The sequence below is a fragment of the Lytechinus variegatus genome, chromosome 7 (genome assembly GCF_018143015.1).
Source record: "Lytechinus variegatus isolate NC3 chromosome 7, Lvar_3.0, whole genome shotgun sequence".
In the NCBI taxonomy this organism is placed as follows: Eukaryota; Metazoa; Echinodermata; class Echinoidea; order Temnopleuroida; family Toxopneustidae; genus Lytechinus; species Lytechinus variegatus.
In genome coordinates, this window is record NC_054746.1 from 18,368,551 (window position 1) to 18,388,904 (window position 20,354).

Here is a 20,354-nt window from a genome sequence, read left to right on the forward strand (position 1 = left end):
ACAACTTTCTGCTTGCTATGAAATTTCTAATGACCATCATGACCAACTGAAGGGTTAAAATCAGGTCAATTTCTTAAAATGCCCTGATTGTGTCAAGTGACACATCAAATTGTCTGTCTTCTGAGACTAAACAAAATAGTGCATAGCATCTCATCCCCTTGGCCTCTTCAGCCCTTCTGTTTAAAAATTAATAATGGGAAAATGTCAAACTCACAAGGAACTGTAATACGAAGGCAAAATGTTGGATAATTTTTTTTTAAGTGTCTATTTTGTCATCTAAATTTTACAGGATCGTTTCATTAGAAGTCCTTATCCAGTGGGGTCAAGACAAAGACGTTAATAGTCAAGTGAGCTCATTTGGGGGAAAAATAACATGCCTATCTGAGGTGGCAAATACTTTCAGTGTAATATAATTTCATTGCAGGAATATCCATCAAAGGCCCAAAATGTCTATTTGCATTATAAAGTTTACTAACTTCCTGATGTTATTTATAGCTCTTCAAGCCTTATCCTTCCAAAGTTTTCTGATAAAACCATGTTAAACTCCCCATGTGTGATGACTACCAATTATTTCTGGTAGAGCAGCAACATCAGTTGGCCCGTTATATTTTTAGTATTACTAATGACAATCCAGAAATCAAAATTGTAAAGTCCTTCTTAGCTCCAGAAAGTAAAATTTGGCCATCATACTGATGTGTTACATGGCCAAATGTTACTTTCTGGAGCTACGGACTTTATAATTTTGATTTCTGGAATGTCATCAGTAATACCAACAATAGTTTTATAAGTTAGGCCAATAATCATCCAAAGTTCATGGTGTTAAATGAGGAGGCCCGATAGCTCAGTGAGCGGGGGTTTCGGATTCCGGTGACTCGGGTTTGATTTCCAAGTGGTGCACTAGTGCCCTTTGGCAAGTCATTTATCCTCATTACCAGGTCCCTCGGAGAGGACCTTGAGCCCTTGGTTGCTTGCTCACAGGCATTCATGCTTTCTTTCCAGTCAGGTAAAAAAAACCTTGGTATAATATAATATAATTTCAGAGAGAATGGAAGTATGGAACCATTGAAACCAGTAGAATTTAAAACAGTCAAATAAAAAAAAATGTTGATAAATTGAATAAATAATAATACATGTATAAGGCTATGAGAATTTGGATGTTCAGACTTGTGATGTCACATTGCACAACTTCCACATTACAGATCTATCTATGTATACATTTCACTTATATGATATCCCCATTTTTTTTATCAAACTCCATAGCTTATGTATTCTTTTTATGGGAGGACATGTAATACATGTTTCCTAAAATGTAATATGGAAAAAATAGATGTTTGGGGAACATTTTCGGTGTCCAAATCATGGAAGAGTTGTTTATGTGTCACATCACACATCTTGGTCACCATTCTGATGAAAGTAGCATTATCCATATCCACATTCTAACGCTTAATGATTCTTATTGTTTTTCAAATTGTTCTGAAACTTTTTTTCACATGAGCTTGTTCTAAGGGTTTCACTTTCCTATATTTCATTCAGCAGTGTACTACATGTACTTACTCACTATTGCAGCATTATTTGTGTTCTTCCTGAAGCGAAATTTCTTGAATAGCGGTATTAAACTCTCGTCTATCTCACAGACTTTTAAGTTTGTTGCCTGCATAAAGAAAAAAGAAAATAAAAAAGCAAAATTTAGGAGTAATCGTTTGCACCCTTTCTCCATAGACACTGTAGTTAAGCGGTGGCTGTTTTCTCCACAGTTACGAGCCCAATGGCTGTCGTCCATCTGTGGAGGACAAACAAAATCAGAAAATGTTGAAAACTCCTCCAAAACAATGGATTTATCATTCTAGACTTAGATCTTGGTAGGAAGTTCAGTGACTTTTTGAAATCTTGAAGGAATCCCAACAAATTTGATACCATTGGAAAGCTTGTGAAATAAGAAATATAATGGTGCTTGAATCAACTAATTGTCTAAAATATTTACAGAGATATTCCAATTTACAGAAGAAAATATGCAGATTTTTTTATTCTGTAAAAAAATATTGAGGGCTTGTTTGTGTAGGGAAAAAAAAATCAGAAAAGTTGAAAAACTCATCCGAAACAGCGGATTATCAGTCTAGACGTAGATCCAGGCATGCACCTGGGAAGCTGGGGTGCTGCGTGTATTGTTTTCCATAGGCAGCACCCCCACGAAATCAGGTTTCCCCCTGTATTTTTTTTAATATGTTATAATGTACATAATTATCACATCCGACAATCACAAATCATTTCCTACTGCCTTTCACAAATTCCAGTAACATATATCCCTCCTAACGCGACTCAATCAAGATCCGGCACTCCAGTCATGGACCTACATGTACTACATGTTCCGATATAGATGTGGTCACGTGCGATACGTGATAATCATACACACTACTCGATAGCAGTGTGGGTGTAATTGGACTTGATTTTTTTGGCATGATCAGCCATCCACCTTTGACCCCCCCCCCTTCACACAAACAACACACACACTTTCAAACAAATCCAAGAACCCTAGCTGGTATATGAGACATTGAAATATTTAAGTAAACTATTTGATTGTATTTGTAATTTCTTATTTTTTCATTATTATTTTCCGTCAAAATTTTAATTCATCATAATTCATAAACGACTAATCTGGTAGACTACATAGTTTTTTTAAAAATTTTCAATCTGTCCCTTCATCTGATATTCAATCTGTACTGTTATCTTAAATAATATCCTTATCCTTTTTATTAATTTCTGCCATTTCCAGCAGTGCAAGGGGTATCACATTTTGGACCGTGTTGCCCAAGAACAGATTTTTCTTTAAACATGTATCGCATGTATACAGTGCGTATCAAAAAAAAAGTTTACACTTAAAAAAAAATCTTGTAAAATTATGCATTTGTAATATCTTAAAGATTTTTCCACATTTTAACATTGGTAGAGATTCATTAAAGCAAATGACAATATAACAGTTGAAAAATAATTCCGCATGAGTGAGCACCACTTACTTTTGAAAAGTTAGTGAAAAATGATTTGCGCAGAACTTTGAAATGGTTATGCGAATAAAGCTAGACCTTAATCATGAAGAACATGTGTAATTTAGCTAGTAAAATTGATTTGAAGGTATCTTTTACCTTTTTTAACTTGTTTCCGTGCCCTAAACACTTCGAAGAGTGCATTGCGCACCATCCCACTCCAACACACACTGAGGCTATCGTGACAATATTTGCTTTACACTGAGCTATGATTTACATGAAATGGCTTAGGCTTGATTTTCATTTTGTTAATCATTGTCAAGCTTGGAAAAAGTGTGGAGAAACAAGTTTTTAATAAAAATGAAATGTAAACCCACTTTGAATGATAAAAACTTAGTGAAAAAATGCATGAGATGTCTGATGTAAACTTTTGTTCAGACTCAGATATGTCCTCAGACCCAGATGGCACAAAAAGGGTAAATGTTGTGCTCACTAAGTGTTGAAATTTCAATTTGGGTGGCGAAATTGTTACAAGATGCTTGAATGTATCAGTTTTCTTTCAATTGACTAAAAGTGCACTAACGATTGATGACGCATATTTATTCTATAACATATTAAATCAATTGACCTGGCCTATTTCAGTGATTATTTATTCGGTGTTATGGATATCTATATTATGAGTTTATACAATTAGCAGTACCTGTATTAAATTTTTCAAAGCCGAACGCAGGGGGGGGGGGCCAGGAACAGATGTTCTCAGAAATTCTGAATATTTTATTGAACTAATTTTCAAAACTACAAAAAGAGTGCACAAAATCCATTCATTTCACTAGTAAAAAAAACAAAATTGCCCTACTGAGCAGCGCGGTAATTTCACTTCCTCGCCTATGAACTTTTTCGACTTTGTTTTTTTACGTGAGTAGGATTTCATAATATTAAAGGTCAAGTCCACCCCAGAAAAATGTTGACTTGAATTAATAGAGAAAAATCAGACAAGCACAATGCTGAAAATTTCATCAAAATAGGATGTAAAATTAGAAAGTTATGACATTTCAAACTTTTGCTTATTTTTAATAAAATAGTTATATGAATGAGCCAGTTACATCCAAATGAGAGAGTCGATGATGTCACTCACTCACTATTTCTTTTGTTTTTTATTGTTTGAATTATACAATATTCAATTTTTACGAATTTGACAATTAGGACCTCCTTGCCTGAAGCACAAAATGTTAAAAAAATGGAATTCCACGTGTTCAGGGAGGAGTGAAAATTCATTTCACATGACAATGACGAGAAAATAAAAATACTTCATATAATAAAATGCAAAAGATATAGTGAGTGATGTCATCAGTTCCTCATTTGCATATCGACTGAGATGTGCATATAACTGTTTTGTGAAATGAAGCGAAACTCAAAAATGCCATAACTTTCTTATTTTACATTTTGTTGAATTTTTCTCTTTTTATTCAAATCAAGTTTTTGTTGGGGTGGACTTGTCCTTTAATGGAAAGCTATTGAGTTACTGTTTCATATTCTAGTAAATTTAAAGATAAATTCCAGTATTGGTAACGATCACAAAATGACTTTTTACAGAATCTTATATAATGACCACCCAAGTGTCTGCTTGTATGAATAAAAAATATGTGCCAAAGGATTTTGGAAGAAATTATGTAATTGCTGAGAAATAAGCAAAATAAGCGCGGATTCGGTCACTTCCGTCGGGTCTTTATTCCAGCAATAATAATACACTGTCCCACGTGTGCCTTTCTGTGTTGGTTATCTTCAGTGTGAACATTTTTCAGCGTAGATTTCAAGATTTCACAAAGTTCAGTTTATGTAACTGTACCAAATCTAGATCCTCGACGATATACTGACAATTAAGCCTGGTTTACAGACTCTCTCATGAAATCAGTGTTTACTGCAACTACTGGCATTTCTCTTTAAGATTGCATTACACACTACCTTAGAGCAAATTTTTGCAGCATTTCCATAATTTGTTGGTCAGGATCAATGAACAGTAAGAATATCTTAGAGTGGTAAGATTTATGCATAGTGCTTCTGATATAACGATACATAACATAAAGCGTATAGTTTCATAGTAAAGAATGTTAAGATCGTAAACTTTTTTAAAGCCAGCACTTGGTTTTTTTTTTAAGTTAAGGTAGTTTTATAGCAAATTTGTTTTAACTTAATGTCTTGGTTGAGTGTGTGATTTTAGTTAAGTATACATGTAAGGTTTAAGTAGGCCTACGGTTGTATGCAAACATCAGTTTACACACATGGCTTACTAAAGCATGATGTTTCATTTAAGCTTAAGGCTTTTAAGCATAAGGTTTATAAGCATAGGGTTCTTTTATCAAAGTAAAGAAAGTTTTAAAGCATAACATTAAACTTAATGTCTTGGTTGAGTGCATGTTATATATTTGGTTAACCCTTTGCGTTGATCGCTTAACCCTGGTTAGCATAAAAACCAAAATATATGATTTCTTACATAAAAAACAGGGGCTGCTGAGCGTTATTGATAATTGAGGGGTTGAGCTGATAGTGCGAGGGAGTGGACCGGCCAAAAGAAAAATCACAAATTTATATAGACTTCGGATTTTGTGAACATGTTTTTTTCTCAAGAGGGTGAGGACTGAAACTTCCTATCAACTCCGCTGCCTCTGTACTATCAGATTAAACAATTATAACGATAGAGACAAAAATGAATTCTAACTATTAGATGATTAGATGATTTATTTATTACCATGATTACTTCATGTTTTTTTGGTTGTGAAATCAAAGAGACAAATAAAAAATAGAACAAATAAAAAACACTTTTGATAGTGGATGTTATAATTTATTTAAGAAAAAGTAATTTCTCTTACTTTCAGTAGTTGCTAGCATGGCTCTTTTTGAGAGAAAGTAAGATAAAGAAAGAAACGTAGAAAGTGACAAGGAGAGTCAGGAAGTATGATTTCAGACTTACAATTTTAGTCACTTTTAATATTACAAATCGAATACTGATGCGCAAACTTCAGGACAAAAATTAGTTTACTATTACAATAGCTGTGTGAAAAATCAAATTAAATGAGACATATAATTTACGAAAAAATCTAGGCATAGGCCTACTCTCGGAACGATTCATGAAGAGAGAGAGAGGGGGGGTTAGATGTAATGTAAAATGACAGGTACTGAAACGAAAAATCAGAGAGAATGGATAGAGGGGGATGAGGCGGGTACAATACCTTGTAATCCAAATCAGGGAGAAGGAAGACAATACAGATATAATTCAAATGAGAAGAACTAAGAGAAAAAAAAGGTGTAGACGGTATAGGGAATATGGAAATACGATAGATATAGGAAAGGGAATGAAAGCGTAGCAGTTGATAATACACTCCGTTAGGTTAGAAACCAAGGAAAGGGACAAAAAAATAATCCCTTGGTGTCGTTTTTAAATACATGTACACTTTATATAGACAAATGCGCAATACTAAAAAAAAATTACCATTCGCCAGTCAGATGGAATGATTTCAGTAGCTTTCCAATGTTATTGAAAGTTGTAAACGAATTTTCTATAAAACGGGCCCCTGGTGCACTTTGACCACCCACCGCTATCTTTCGTTCTCTCATCTTATTGCTATTATGTTTGTCTTCTTTATATTTCAAAGGAAAACAGAAAATAAAGCAATTTAAAACCCCGTTTATCCTCTGCTCTTTTGAAAATGAAAACGGCCTTGTAGTTCTTGATCTCGGCACTCTCCAAACAAAAGAAAGTAATGGCGCCTGCTCAAACAATCCCTTATAAAAAGAGCAGGGAACAATTAATAGCCAACGCCCTGAATAAAATGAAGATTAGCGATTTCGTCAGGATGACCTACTGCTTTTCGTATTTAGAAGTACAAAAAGCTCAATTAGGAATACCGTTTTTCAAACAATGTAAATGTCTACTCATCTACTCATTTTTGACAAAACATGCAGGCGCTGAAATGAGAACGTTTTCTTCTTGACCATGACAGGACTTAGAAAATACAATCCCCCTGGGTGATGATACGCATAGGGATGGAAGAAGATGCAAGTGGGATTCAGAAAAAGAATAGAAAATGAAAATCGAGATACATGTAAAATGACAGAAAGGATGAGAGGGGGAAAAGAGGAAATAGACCAAAAAGCATAATGTAAACAATTATATGTGCGCTTTTGCTATTGCATGAATATTTACTTATAAAGAATCATAGATTACTAGTCCCCACCTCAATTTGTAATTCACGTCATTTTATAGAATGAATTTGTCATGTTAGGTTTTGGAAGCTCTTCATCCCATTCTCTCTGCCAAATGAAATTTTTTGCACTGAAAATTCGACAAAAGCATAATCAGTTCAAATGCTAAAACTAATAATGAATTAAAAGTTTCCTCACCGGAAATTGAGGAAAAAGAATTAGAATTAACGGTGAGGCATCCACCTATAAAAAGCATGTTTGTTTGGCGTGTCCCGACAAACACCTCTCAATCTTCCACCTACCCCCCTAAAAAAATTGTTGCAATTTTCCTACTTTTTTGTCAGTTTCCTACTTCTTTTTTTGCCTTTTCTTTTTTTCTGGCGAATAGCGTAGTAGAAAAGGATAAATAAATAAAGGAAAAAGACAGCTTCACCTTATATTTTTTTACAGCAAACATACCTTTGAGGCACTTATTCTGGTAAGCATCAACACCAAAATATTTGAAAAAGATGTATAACAGTGGCCGCTGAGCGGTTTTTTATAATGGAGGGGTTGAGCTGCTGAATGTGGAAGTGATCGGCCCCCCCAAAAAAAGAGAAAAATATCATAAATTTATGGACTAACGCCTCCTTCCGACTCCAACACCTCTGTACTATTCGATCGAATGATTAAAAAGATAGAGACAAAACGGGATACAAATCTTTCATGATTTATTTCGTTTTCGGTTGTGAAAAAACCCAGAACGGTTAAAAATGAATAAAATGGAAGAACATAATAAAACACTTTTAATTTGGATGTTACAATTTCATTATATGAAAATAATTCACTTTCTCTTATTGTGATGAACAGTAGTCGGTAGCATGATTATTTTGGAGGGAAAAGGGAGATAAAGAAAAATGAAATGTAGAACGATCGAGACGAGGAGAGCGTTGGGAGGTATGATTTCAGATCCACTATATAATTTGATTCACATTTACACCCTTCACTCTTTGAAATTGCAACGGAAAACATATCGAATACTGGTATGCCATCTTCAAGAACAATTTTTTTATTACAAACTATAATTTATGAAAAGATACCAAAGACGATTTTTAGTGAAACGTACGTTGAGGCCACCGTCTTGAAGCCCCCCCAAAGTCACAAAATAGTTTCGAACTTTTGTTGCGCGGTATTATCATCATCATCGCACTTGCAAGGGAAACTTCATGCTTTTTTATTCATTCTGGAAAGTATAGGTATTTGGTATGCTGTGATTTCAACCAAAATGGATTATCGTTGTAATTATACACTTTGCAAGTAATCTCTCTACAATTAGGTAAAGATACCATTCATGAGTAGCGGGACAATAGGCAATGAAAAAGCACCAGAGCAGACAACAAAGCGGTATCAATTGAATCCACCCTGTCCGTGCGTGCTAATTGCCCTTACGCATTTTTATACACAGTGCCTATTGACTTGGGAAAAACGAAGATTTTACAAAATAACACAACTTTTTCCTCGTAAATTTCTTAACTATTCTGTTGATTTGAGAAGCAAAACCTTTATTTCTAGAAAGAAAAATGTCTTATCTTTCATCTTTACATTTACAAAAAATCCTGAAAATACATCAGTTTGGCGCAATTAGCAATTGATTTGGAAAACACTGACTCAGATCAAAATACCAGCAATGTACCAAAACGGCTCTGCCGCAGAGAGAGGTATCGGGATTCGCGGGTACGCATGCAAAGGGTTAAGGTTTTCATAAGCTTACGGTTGTATAAAAACATCAAGTTTTACGCATATGGTTGTATTAGGCATGAGATTTTGGTTAAGTTTAAGATTCTTATACTTAAACATTATGCTTTAATATGCTTAAGCGTAAGGTTTACGCATGTGTGGGATATTCTGAAAAGTCTCATAAGTTTCCTCATTAGTCCCATTTATTGAAGCGCTAATGGATCTCCAAGTTCGTATTCTGAAAACTCTATTAGCGCTCAGTTGACTTCATTTAGTTTTATTTCAAAAAGGGAATTTCATTTTGAAAAAAGAGCCATTTCTTTCCTAACAGGATTTTTTGGGGAGGGGTACTTGCCCCTCCCCCCCCCCCCCCCCCCCGGTTCCGCCACCTCTGCTTTTGGCCTCTTCCTCACTGAACTGTATTGGTCAATCAATGTCGCTCTTACAGCGCCCAGCTGCTGCAGGTGCGCTGCGCCACAAGCTTAATACAATTAAATTTTACTGTACTGAAAATTAATGCTAAATATTTTTGCATTAGAGGTTTGTTACGTTGTTGAAGTTTACTGTTGTCTTGTCTCTTTCTCTCTCATTATTCTTGTACGTGTGTTGCTCTTTTTCCAATTTCGAACGCATTCTGATTTTCACATCCACCTATTTGAATCCATTTGTAGCTTGTTTTTTTTCTTTTGAAATATTCCATTTTCCTCTATCTCAGGGAGGATGATTCGTCTATAACATTAATTGCCCCTTATTTTTAAAGACATCATACCTTTCATTTTATCATATGGGAAATCTTCACCAACAGAATGCTGATTTGAATGAAAAGGTTTTAAAAATCAGACAAGCACAATAAAGCTGAATTTTTTAAAAAAAGCTATGATAATTTATATTTCATAGGTAGGGGAAACGATGGCATCACTTATTCACTATTTTTTGTATTTTATTCTATGAGAAAACATTCATTTAAATACTAGTGGGGTCTATTCTTGTCTTTTGTAGTTCGAAACATACTTTGATTCACCCCTGAACATTGCTGTACCTTCAGTGATTTGGCAATCTCATTATTGTCAAAATAATGTGCAAAAATAAAATGCTGTATGATGCAAATAATAAAATATAGAAAAAATTGTCACATTTCCGTTACGTACACAATTTCTGCTTCCTTTTTGCCCCTTTTCTAATTTCTTATTATGAAATATTCCCTTTTCCTTATTTTACTTGTTTCTCTACACTATACCTTTTCCCCCTTTATTCTACTTCCTTTTTATACCTTTCTCCTTAATTCTCTTCCTTCCTCCTATTTTTGGTAACAGTAGTGAACCGATTTGATATTTAAAAGAAATGAGAGCCACATTAAATGAGAGGTGATGAAACTTAATGGATCTTTTATCACCATTACCTTTTCCCCCATTGGTCAATCCGTTAATTGAGCGCTATTAAGTCTCTGCGCGGTCATAACCCCCACTATTGCAAGCGAGCGCAACTAACCCTGCCAAATAAGGAAAGGGTCTTTTTAGAATATCGCCAAAGGGTTTCAAGCACAAGGTCTTGCAACGTATAAGATTTATAAGCATAAGGTCTTGGTTACGAATAAGATTATTCAACATAAGGTTTTTAAGCATAAGATTTTTTGAGAATATAAGGTTTTGGTAGAACAGAAAGCTTTTTAGCATAAGGTTTTGTTTAGGTATAAGGTTGTCAGCATAAAGTTATGACAAGCATAAGATTTAACATGCATAACGTTTTTAGAACAAAGTTTTGATAAGCATAAGGTTTTAAAGCTTAGGATTTAGTCAAGCATTAGGTTTTGGTCAAACATTAAGTTTTGTTTAGTTAAAAAGTTTTAAGCATTAGGTTTTAAGCAAACAGTTTTGGTTCAGCTTATGGTTTTCTAGCATAAGGCAAGGTTTTGTTAAGCATAGGATTTTAAGCATGTGGTGCTGGTCAAAAGCATAAGGTTTTGAAACATGGTTTTGTTAAAGTATAAGGTTTTTTAGTTGAAAGGTTTTTAAGTATAAGGTGTTTAAGCATAATGTTTTTCAGTATAAGGTTTTCAAGCATGTTTATAGCATAAGGTTTTTTAGAATAAGGTTTGAAAGCATAAAATTTTCTAGCATAAGGTTTTACAAACATAAGGTAGTCTTTTGTTCAGTTTATGGTTTATTGTATAAGTTTTGTTGATTAAGTATAAGGTTTTGGTTAAGCATAAGGATTTTAAGCATAAGATGCTGCTCAAGCATAAGGTTTTGAAACAGGGTTTCTTTAAAGTATAAGATTTTAAGCATACGGTTTTCTATCATAAGTTATAACATGCATAAGGTATTTAGCATAAGGTTTTTAGCTTAAAGTTTCGTGTAGTTTATGATTTTTGCATAAGTTTTATTAGTTAAGTATAAGGTTTTGGTAAAATGTAAGGATTTTGAGCAAGCATAAGGTTTCATTAAGTATAAGGTTTTTAACATAAGGTTTTAAAGCATAAGTTTTTTTAGCATAAGGTTTAAGTCTAAAATTTTGACAAGCACAAGAATTTTAAGCATAGGGTTTGGTCAAGCATTGAGCTTTAGTTAATTATAAAGTCTGAAGTATAAGGTTTATAGCATAAGGTTTTGATTAAGTATAAGGTTTTTAAGCATAAGGTTCTGTTTAAGTATAAGGTTTTTAAGCATAAGGTTCTGTTTAAGTATAAGGTTTTTAAGCATAAGGTTCTGTTTAAGTATAAGGTTTTTAAGCATAAGGTTCTGTTTAAGTATAAGGTTTTTAAGCATAAGGTTCTGTTTAAGTATAAGGTTTTTAAGCATAAGGTTCTGTTTAAGTATAAGGTTTTTAAGCATAAGGTTCTGTTAAAGTATAAGGTTTTTAAGCACAAGGTTCTGTTTAAGCATAAGGTTCTCTTTTAATGTAAGGTTTTTAAGCATAGGTTTTTTAGCATAAAGTTTTGGTCAGCAATAAGGTATTCTAGCATAGGGATTTCGTCAAGCATAAGTTTTTTGAGCATAAGGCTTTGGTCAAGTAAGTGGTTTTTAAGCCAAGGTTTTAATAACAAAGTTTTGTTTATGATTTTTCACCTGACAAAATAAAGTAATGCAGACACTTAAGAGGGAGATATGCAATTTGATTTATTTAGTAAAAACGTGATAGATGAAATAAAGCATAATCATGAGAAACATATATATGAAAAGAGATTTATTTCTAGCATAAAAAAGTATGATGAAATAAAGCTATACTGAAAAAGAAGTAGATGCAATTCTGATTTATTTAGTAAATTAGGGATAAACGAAATAAAGCAATGGAGACTGAAGAGGGACATATTGTGGCCAATTTATTTAGTACAAGGCAAAAGCGATTTTGTGTCTTGCCCACGTATGAAAATAACCAGAAATATCGTGATTCGCGAGGGCATGCAACAGAATTGTATCGAAACTTCATTGTAATATGACTGGGATGGAATAACACTTGCCTTAAGAGCCTTGCACGTAAATTTTAATGTTGACCTGAAAATGACCTTTGACCTTATCATGTGACCTCCGACTGCAGCATAACATGCAGGTCCCCCAAGTCAATCTACCATCCAAGTTTGGTTGAAAAGCACCTTACGGTTGCGGAGTTAGGTAAGGTTGACCTGAAAATGACCTTTGACCTTATTGTGTGACCTCCGACTGCAGCACAACATGCAGGTCCCCCAAGTCCATCCACCATCCAAGTTTGGTTGAAAAGTGACTTACGGTTGCAGAGTTAGGTGTCATAAGAGAGTCTTGCATGTAAACTTTAACGTTGACCTGAAAATGACCTTTGACCTTACCATGTGACCTCCGACTGCAGCCTAACATGCAGGTCCCCCAAGTCTATCCTATAGTTTTTCGATGATGAGGAATTCTTTTGTGACATTATCTTTTTCCTTTAAACAATGTTATTGTTATAATTAGCTTAATTAGCATAATTCGCTAATTAATATATATTTGCAATAAATAGGTTTCTGTGTCAAAGTACTGTCTACATCGGCCTGAAAACATATATAATACAGCTCTTCTAATGTTTTCTATGTTGATGAATTCATTTATGACAGTAATTTTCTATTTTAACCAATGTCAATGCCTTAATTAGAATTACTGGCCCAATGCACTAATTAACATCTATGTGCAATATATCAAGTATATATTCCTATGACCAGTGTGTTGGCTCAGTTGGTAGAGCGTCCGTCTCACAACCGGGAGGTCGGGGGTTCAAACCCCGGCCGCATCAGACCAAAAGACGTTAAAAGATGGGAGTTGCTGCTACCCTGTTTGCAGGGGCGGAAATCTCTCCCAAAAGGTAGGGGGGACACAGGAGCGGATCCAGCCTTCGTCAATATGAGTGGTGAATTTGTTTCAGCCATATTTTCCCCGATCTGCAGCTCGAAGATGATTTTTGTTTGTTTCTTGGAAGGGGTAGTCCTCATTAGTCACTTCTTATAGCTTTATTCTTATAAATTAATATATGATATCATAATCCTTCTTTATATGATGCGAGCGCAAAGCGCGAGCTAATTTTTTAAAATAATTTTATGTATTTTTCCTCAATTTTGAACTGATTCTGGGCAATGTTTGTTATCCTGAAAAAGATGTGTATGCAACCTAATAATTACTACGAACGCAAAGCGCGAGCAGAAATGAACTGATGGAAAAGAAACCTGTTAAAGTAGCATTTAACAATCAAATAATGCGAGCGCGAAGCGCGAGCTGAATTTTTTTACATTTTCACCTAAAGAATGGAAATTCTAAGCACTTTTTGTAACTTAAGCAGAATAGGTATATAAGTAAACAATTAATGCGAGCGCGAAGCGCGAGCGGAAATTTTCGAGATTTAGTCCTATAATATTTACTGAACGAGACACTCAACATATTCATGTTTTGTAAATCCTGAATAGGAAGAGTATCTATATTGCGAGCGCAAAGCGCGAGCAGAATTTTTTTATATACGTTTTGAACTGGTACCTGTTGAAAAGGTACCTGTTAAGGACTGCTTGCACTTAGCCATGAAGGCGTTACATATTTCAAAAATCAAAAAATGCGAGCCGAAGCGCAAGCTGAAAATTTTTGAACGTTCTAAAGAAAGAATGGAAAATTTTAATCAGTTTTTGTAATCGTGAACAGGATAGCTATATAATTTAACGATTGATGCGAGCGCGAAGCGCGAGCAGAAAAAAAATCGAGATTTAGACCTAAAATTGGGCCACTCTGTTCATGTTTTGTAAATCATCATAAGGATGAGTAATATGGGGTCTTCCTACATTAACAATGCGAGTACAAAGCGCGAGCAGAAAAATTTTGATATCGTGATCTGAAACTGGATAACGATTTTAATTAGAGAACAAGTTGAGTATCTGAATAAACATGCGCGAGCGTGTTTCATATTTAGACCTAGAATCTATACTAGGCATTCTAAATACAACTTTAATCATGAAAATTTGATATTCCGATCTGAAAATAAGAGTCAATTTCAGCTTTATATTTCAAGCACTTTGTAGAAAAATTGTAATTGAGTTTTGACATAGGACCGGGACATCCTTACGACATGTCATTATATGAAAATGATGACTATCTCGAGATGAAACAAAAGGGACAATTTAATTATTGAATTAATATCATATTTATTAATGCCTGATGATATCATGGCATAAATACTGGACATTTCACTTTTGTGATTATAAATGGGATGCATCAGTTAATATATTTTTAACCATTAATGCGAGCGCAAATCGTGAGCTAAATTTTTTGATAAACTGTCATGAAAAGGGGATTTTAAGTAGTAATTGTTGTATAATCAATATTGAAACATTTATATAACTCGCCAATCAATGCGAGCGTACAGCGCGCTAGCTGATACGTCTTGACAATCAGACCTGAAAAGGGATATTTTGAAAACTTAATGGAATACACGAAAATAATAGGTACCTGATAAATCAAAATTTGCGAGCGCGCAGCGCAAGCAGCAAATGTTAACATTCAGACCATAAAACTGACATTTTTACAGAGCACTTTTTAAAAATCACTTTGTAAATTACACAAAATAATGAAAGTTTGATTTCCGAGGTGAAATATGTTATGTATATTGACTTCCAACCTTCATATTCGAACTCAATATTTAACAAGATATGTAAATCACCTAACAGGCAATGCGAGCGCGAGCGAAAATTTTATGTAGTGGCACGAAAGATTCTTTTTATTTTCCAAGTCTTCCCCTCATCTTATTTCATGCACTCGTCCTTCTCTTCTTTTCTCCTCTCTTTTCCCTCATTTTTCCTTCTTTCTTTCCTTTTTTTTTTTTTTTTGCTCCACAAAGGGGGGGGGGGGGGCTCGGCCCCTGGATCCGCCTATGGGGGCAAGAAGCGGGAAAATTTGACAGGCAAATAAAAATGTTATCATCGCCAAAGTAAGGTCATCTCGTCCCAAAATACATGTTTTATTTCGATTTAGAATTATGTATTTCTTACCATCATAAAAGACCAAAAATAGTAGGGGGGACATTTGATATTGTGTCCCCCCTACTTTTTTGAGTTGGGGGGGACACGTCCCCCTGGGATTTCCGCCCATGCCTGTTTGACATTCAACGATTAAAGGGATAGAGCCTCGTCGAACTGGCCCTGCTCAGCGGCTGCCGGCCGGGCCCACGATCAATTGGGCAAAGCAAATTTTCGGAGTATTTCATGTCTATTTCGTACAATGAATTATGGATTTTCATTTTTTCTTTGTTAGTTTATATCGAGTGTGCCTGAAAACATGAAAAATACAGCTATCCTATGGTTAGTGGTAATTAAAATACAGGTGCAATACATATATTTCGTTGTCAATTAAGCTAATTACACGATTAACATTGTTTGAAGTGAAATACGATATCATAAATGAATTCCTCGACATAGAAAACTATGAAATAGCTGTATTATTCATGTGTTCGGGCATTTTTTTAATATGAAATGACAAAGGAATATATATATATATATATATATATATATATATATATATATATATATATATGCAATCAAATCGTTAATTATGTTAATTAGGGCAGTATACTGATTGCACTAATTACAAAATAACATTTGTTAAACGGGGAAAATAATGTCACAAAAGAATTCTTCATCATAGAAAACTATTGGATAGCTGTAATTGTTTATGTTTTCAGGCTTTCTCAATATAAAATGACAAAAGAATATATATATTTATATACATATACATATTGCACATATATGTTAATTAGTGCATTATGCTAATTAAAAAAATCACATTGGTAAAAATAATGTCATAAGTGAATTCCTAGTCACAGGAAATCATTGGATAGCTGTACTATTCATGTTTTCGGGCATTCTTGATATAAAATGACAAAGGAATATATATTCATATGTAAAATATTGCTCATAAGATAATTAGCGCATTATGTTAATTACGCTAATTAAAACAATAACATTTGTTAAACGGGAAAAATAATTTCACAAAAGAATTCCTCATAGAATAATACCATAGGATAGCCGTATTGTTTATGTTTTCAGGCTGTTGTAGTACGGTACTTATGGACAAATAAATCTATATGTATATGTTAATTAGTGCATTAGGTTGATTATGCTAATTATGCTAATTACAGCGACTGCATTGGTTAAAATGGAAAAATAATGTCATAAATGAATTCCTCGCCATAGAAAACCGTAGGATAGCTGTATTATTCATTTTCGGGCATTCTCGATATGAAATGACAAAGAAATATGTATTTTTAATATATTACATATATATATATGTTAATTAGTGCATTATGCTAATTATGCTAATTACAGTGATTACATCAGTTAAAATGGAAAAATAATGTTATAAATGAATTCCTCGCTATAGAAAACCATAAGGTTGCATTATTTACGAATTGTGAATTTTCTGGATAGACATCCACAAATACATATATATATATATAGTGTATTACACTTATGCTAATTAGCTCATTATGCTAATTAGGCTGATTACGATAATTGCATAACTTAGATATTTAAAATATTGTTATGCATGGATTCAACGTCACAGGACCTCTTAGAAAAATGATATTATTTATGTTTTTAGTCTTTCTGGTTTAAGAGAAGTAGTATATTACATATCATACATATGCTAATTAGATGATTATGCTAATTAAAAAAATTGCTCAAGGTTGCCAAGGTGGCAACCAAGCTGAATTTACTTCAATACCCATCTAGAACACGAATCAACAAAAAAACCTTGTACTTAACAACTTTTCCAGGTCTTGTACATGGCCACTCACACAACATGCGAGGTTAGTAATACTAACCTCGCTCAACGCATGTGGTTTCATAGTGGACTTTGACGTTTTCATTCATCACACGAATGTGAGGAAATGAAAAACGCCAAACATTTCAGTATTTCTCCACTTTGGAATTTTGTTTTAATCATTTAAGTTTTTTTTTTTTAATGAATTGGAAATTATTAATAAAAGTGTTTTTATCGCTTACCTCCAAGTCTCAACCAGGATACTCCCTTCGATCCGTCCTTAATACTGCGGTGGAAAGTACGCAAACAACAATCGAAAAGCAATTTTTCGTATCGAACATTCTCAATTCAAGTCGTCAGCGCATAATAGGAAATTGTACCAAAAATCAACAGGTTGCATCTCATGTATATACTTATTGGTAAAGTACGCCATCTTTTGACAAGATGATGATGAAAGTGGATTGAACGAGCAAGAAAATAATGCTGATCGCCTAGAATGCAGCTAGCTTGCAACACCGTAAACAAAGGTAGGTACGGTAGGCACTTAAGAACCAAGTTTGAAAGGACACTCGTAAAATTACGTCACTCTCTGCATGCATGCACTCAGTGTGTATTGAACACGCACGACCACGATCTAATGAATATTCATCGGCGAGAGTGATAATTTTACGAGTATCCTTTCAAACTTGGTTCTTAAGTGCCTGCCGGCTTTGAAATAATATCGCGCGCCCTCTTTAGGCAAAAGTGCAACGCTGACCAAGAGGCATCTACGTCATGTACGTGAAGATCACGAAAAATGCTCTTATTTTATTAAAAACAACAGCAAAGAGAATTCAACAAACGATCCATATGGTTCGGTAAGTGTCATAGAATAAATATAATGCTTAGCTACGATGTAAAGTCAGTTATTTTAGTAAAAAGGGTGTGAAAGATTCGCGTGCACCAGGTGCATATGAATCCTTCACACACGAGACGATTTGAAACCATGGTACATGGCACTCACACATTGTACGAGGTTAGTATGTACTAACCTCGTACAATAGACCGTGTTTGACCCTGGATTTCGAAGTAGTCGGCAAACATCGCTTCATTGCTGAAGTAATATTTGCCGAAGCTCCTTCTCGCTACGCACCGGGGCTCTTGCCGGTAAGTAGCAAGAGTTTGTTGAATATAGAAATAGGCCTAATAATAAAATAATAATCCGATAAAAAAGCACATTTTGCTTACCTCGGCCTCGAAAGTGACTTCGCTTGTCTCTTCCACGGAAATACAAGGAAGCCCGTTGGTGGCGCTAATAATTTCACAACCTTGATTCAGCTCCTCGGTAATTTTATAACTGTATCTAAATTCTTTGAATGCGCAATCCTCATGATTAATTTACTAATTATGGGCACCAATTCATGAAATGCCTTCAAAAAACATAATTAATGATTATTATTGGTGATGATAACACTCATTTGCATTAATTTAAAAAAATGACTGATAAAAAAAAATGAAAATAATATACGTGCCTGGAAAGAAACCAGCAGTACAAGCTTTGACGAACGTCAATAATACGTATACGGTATACCAAAGTCTATACAATAAAAAGATTGGACACTTCACGGACTTTGCGTAATGCCTTGCGTCGATATGCGTGTAAAATAGTGTAGGTGCCTATTCTTTCCCTTGTCGTGTCTTTGATATGAATATAAATCGCGCGCCCTCTTCAGGAGAAAATTGATATCAACGCTGACTGATTTCTATCTCCGTAAAATCTTCACTAAAGATCAAGAAAATATACATATTTTTAGAAAGAAACTTCAAGGAGAAGTCACGGAAGGATCTAAATGATTCGGTAAGTGTCATAGCAGGATGTGGAATATTTATTTATACATAATATTTTATGTGGGCAAAAGCCCACTGTATTTTCGAAGTGTAGTGGTGTGTCGCGTGCGTATGACTGATAATCCTTCACTCGCGAGACGATATGAACCCATGGGTGGGTACATGGCCTATGTCTGGACTACTCGGGGGCTCGGCCCCCTGGCTCAGCCTCGGCTGCCCTGTGCAGCATGCAGCTTTCGTATAGGCCTACCGGTAGAACTAGCAGGCGCCTCTTCCTTGGTATCCACAGAATTCCAGCCAGACTCCAGTGCAGTTAATGATATACCTAACTTAATTACAATCTATTTGTAAACTGAAAAATAACTACAATGTATCTGAACATACCATATCGAATTTTGTCCAAGATAACCGAGAAAAGGAAAGCTCAAGACAGACGACTCTTAACCGGAAATCCACACAAAATAAACAAAAATTGAAGAGTTCGTAGCTTTACTCGTAAGTCGAAAAGGATATTTAAAAAAAAATGGAAAATAATACATCATTTGCGAAATTAGAATTATCTAAATGTTTTTCAAAATATAAATCAAAACATGTTTTCTATTTATATTCATTGCTTCGCTTTGATGATAATGAAATCTGAATGTTAGCCTGATTACTTAACAATCTGGAAAGAGACTAAACCAGGAAGACTTGGGGCGTTGTTGATGCGCGATCTGCGGAAGTAATGAGTATTGTGCGCAGAGGCGAGGTTCGAGGTTCGAACCTTGATCACTACCGGGGGGGGGGGGGGGGGCACTTACATTGACGAGTGGATACCATGCGCGACCAAAAAAACACGTAAAAAGGATGTCTTTTTCACGATAAGGGTGTCAAAAACACAAAAATAATGAAAAAAGGGTATCTATTTCGCTAGGAAAATTACGTGTTTAGGGTCAAATTTGCGGGGAAGATAAAACAAAATTAAAATGTTTTATAAAGGATGTCCTTTTTGCGCCAACACTTCGTGTTTAGAGTCCGATTTGCTCGAGGTGTAGAAGGTGCCCGGGAGATCGAAGGTGGCCGGGTCGTACTAAACCAAATAAGGTAAAGCCGACGACCGAAGGACCCGGATAAAACATTCCTGTACTTGTTTAGGGGTTCATTTCAAAGAATATCTGCCAAGTTTTGTTTCCAATACTTGTTAAGGGTAGGGTTTCACACGCCAATACTTGTTAAGGGGTGCCTTTTCAGAATATGGAAATTATATACGTGTTTATAGGGTGATTTTCGAGACCCCATGGTCGCGCATGGTATCCACTCGTGACTAAGTGCCCCCCCCCCCCCCGGTCACTATCGTATATGGATTTCGGATGCTGACATCAAAAGTCGGCCCCGGCGCTTGATCTCATTTGATTGA

General features: G+C 34.9%; 1 protein-coding gene across 1 annotated transcript in view; it reads right to left on the minus strand.

The window, feature by feature from the left end:
* The window catches only part of LOC121418637 (glia maturation factor beta-like), a 32,623-nt gene extending 13,175 nt beyond the window's left edge, over nucleotides 1–19,448 (minus strand). The window contains exons 1-2 of the mRNA XM_041612611.1: nucleotides 19,343–19,448; nucleotides 1,555–1,651 (exon numbers count right to left, since the gene is read on the minus strand). Of these exons, the coding sequence (XP_041468545.1) occupies nucleotides 1,555–1,651; nucleotides 19,343–19,345 (100 nt within the window). The 5' untranslated portion in view covers nucleotides 19,346–19,448. The remainder of the gene's footprint in view (nucleotides 1–1,554; nucleotides 1,652–19,342) is intronic.
* Between the last annotated feature and the right edge of the window lie 906 nt (nucleotides 19,449–20,354).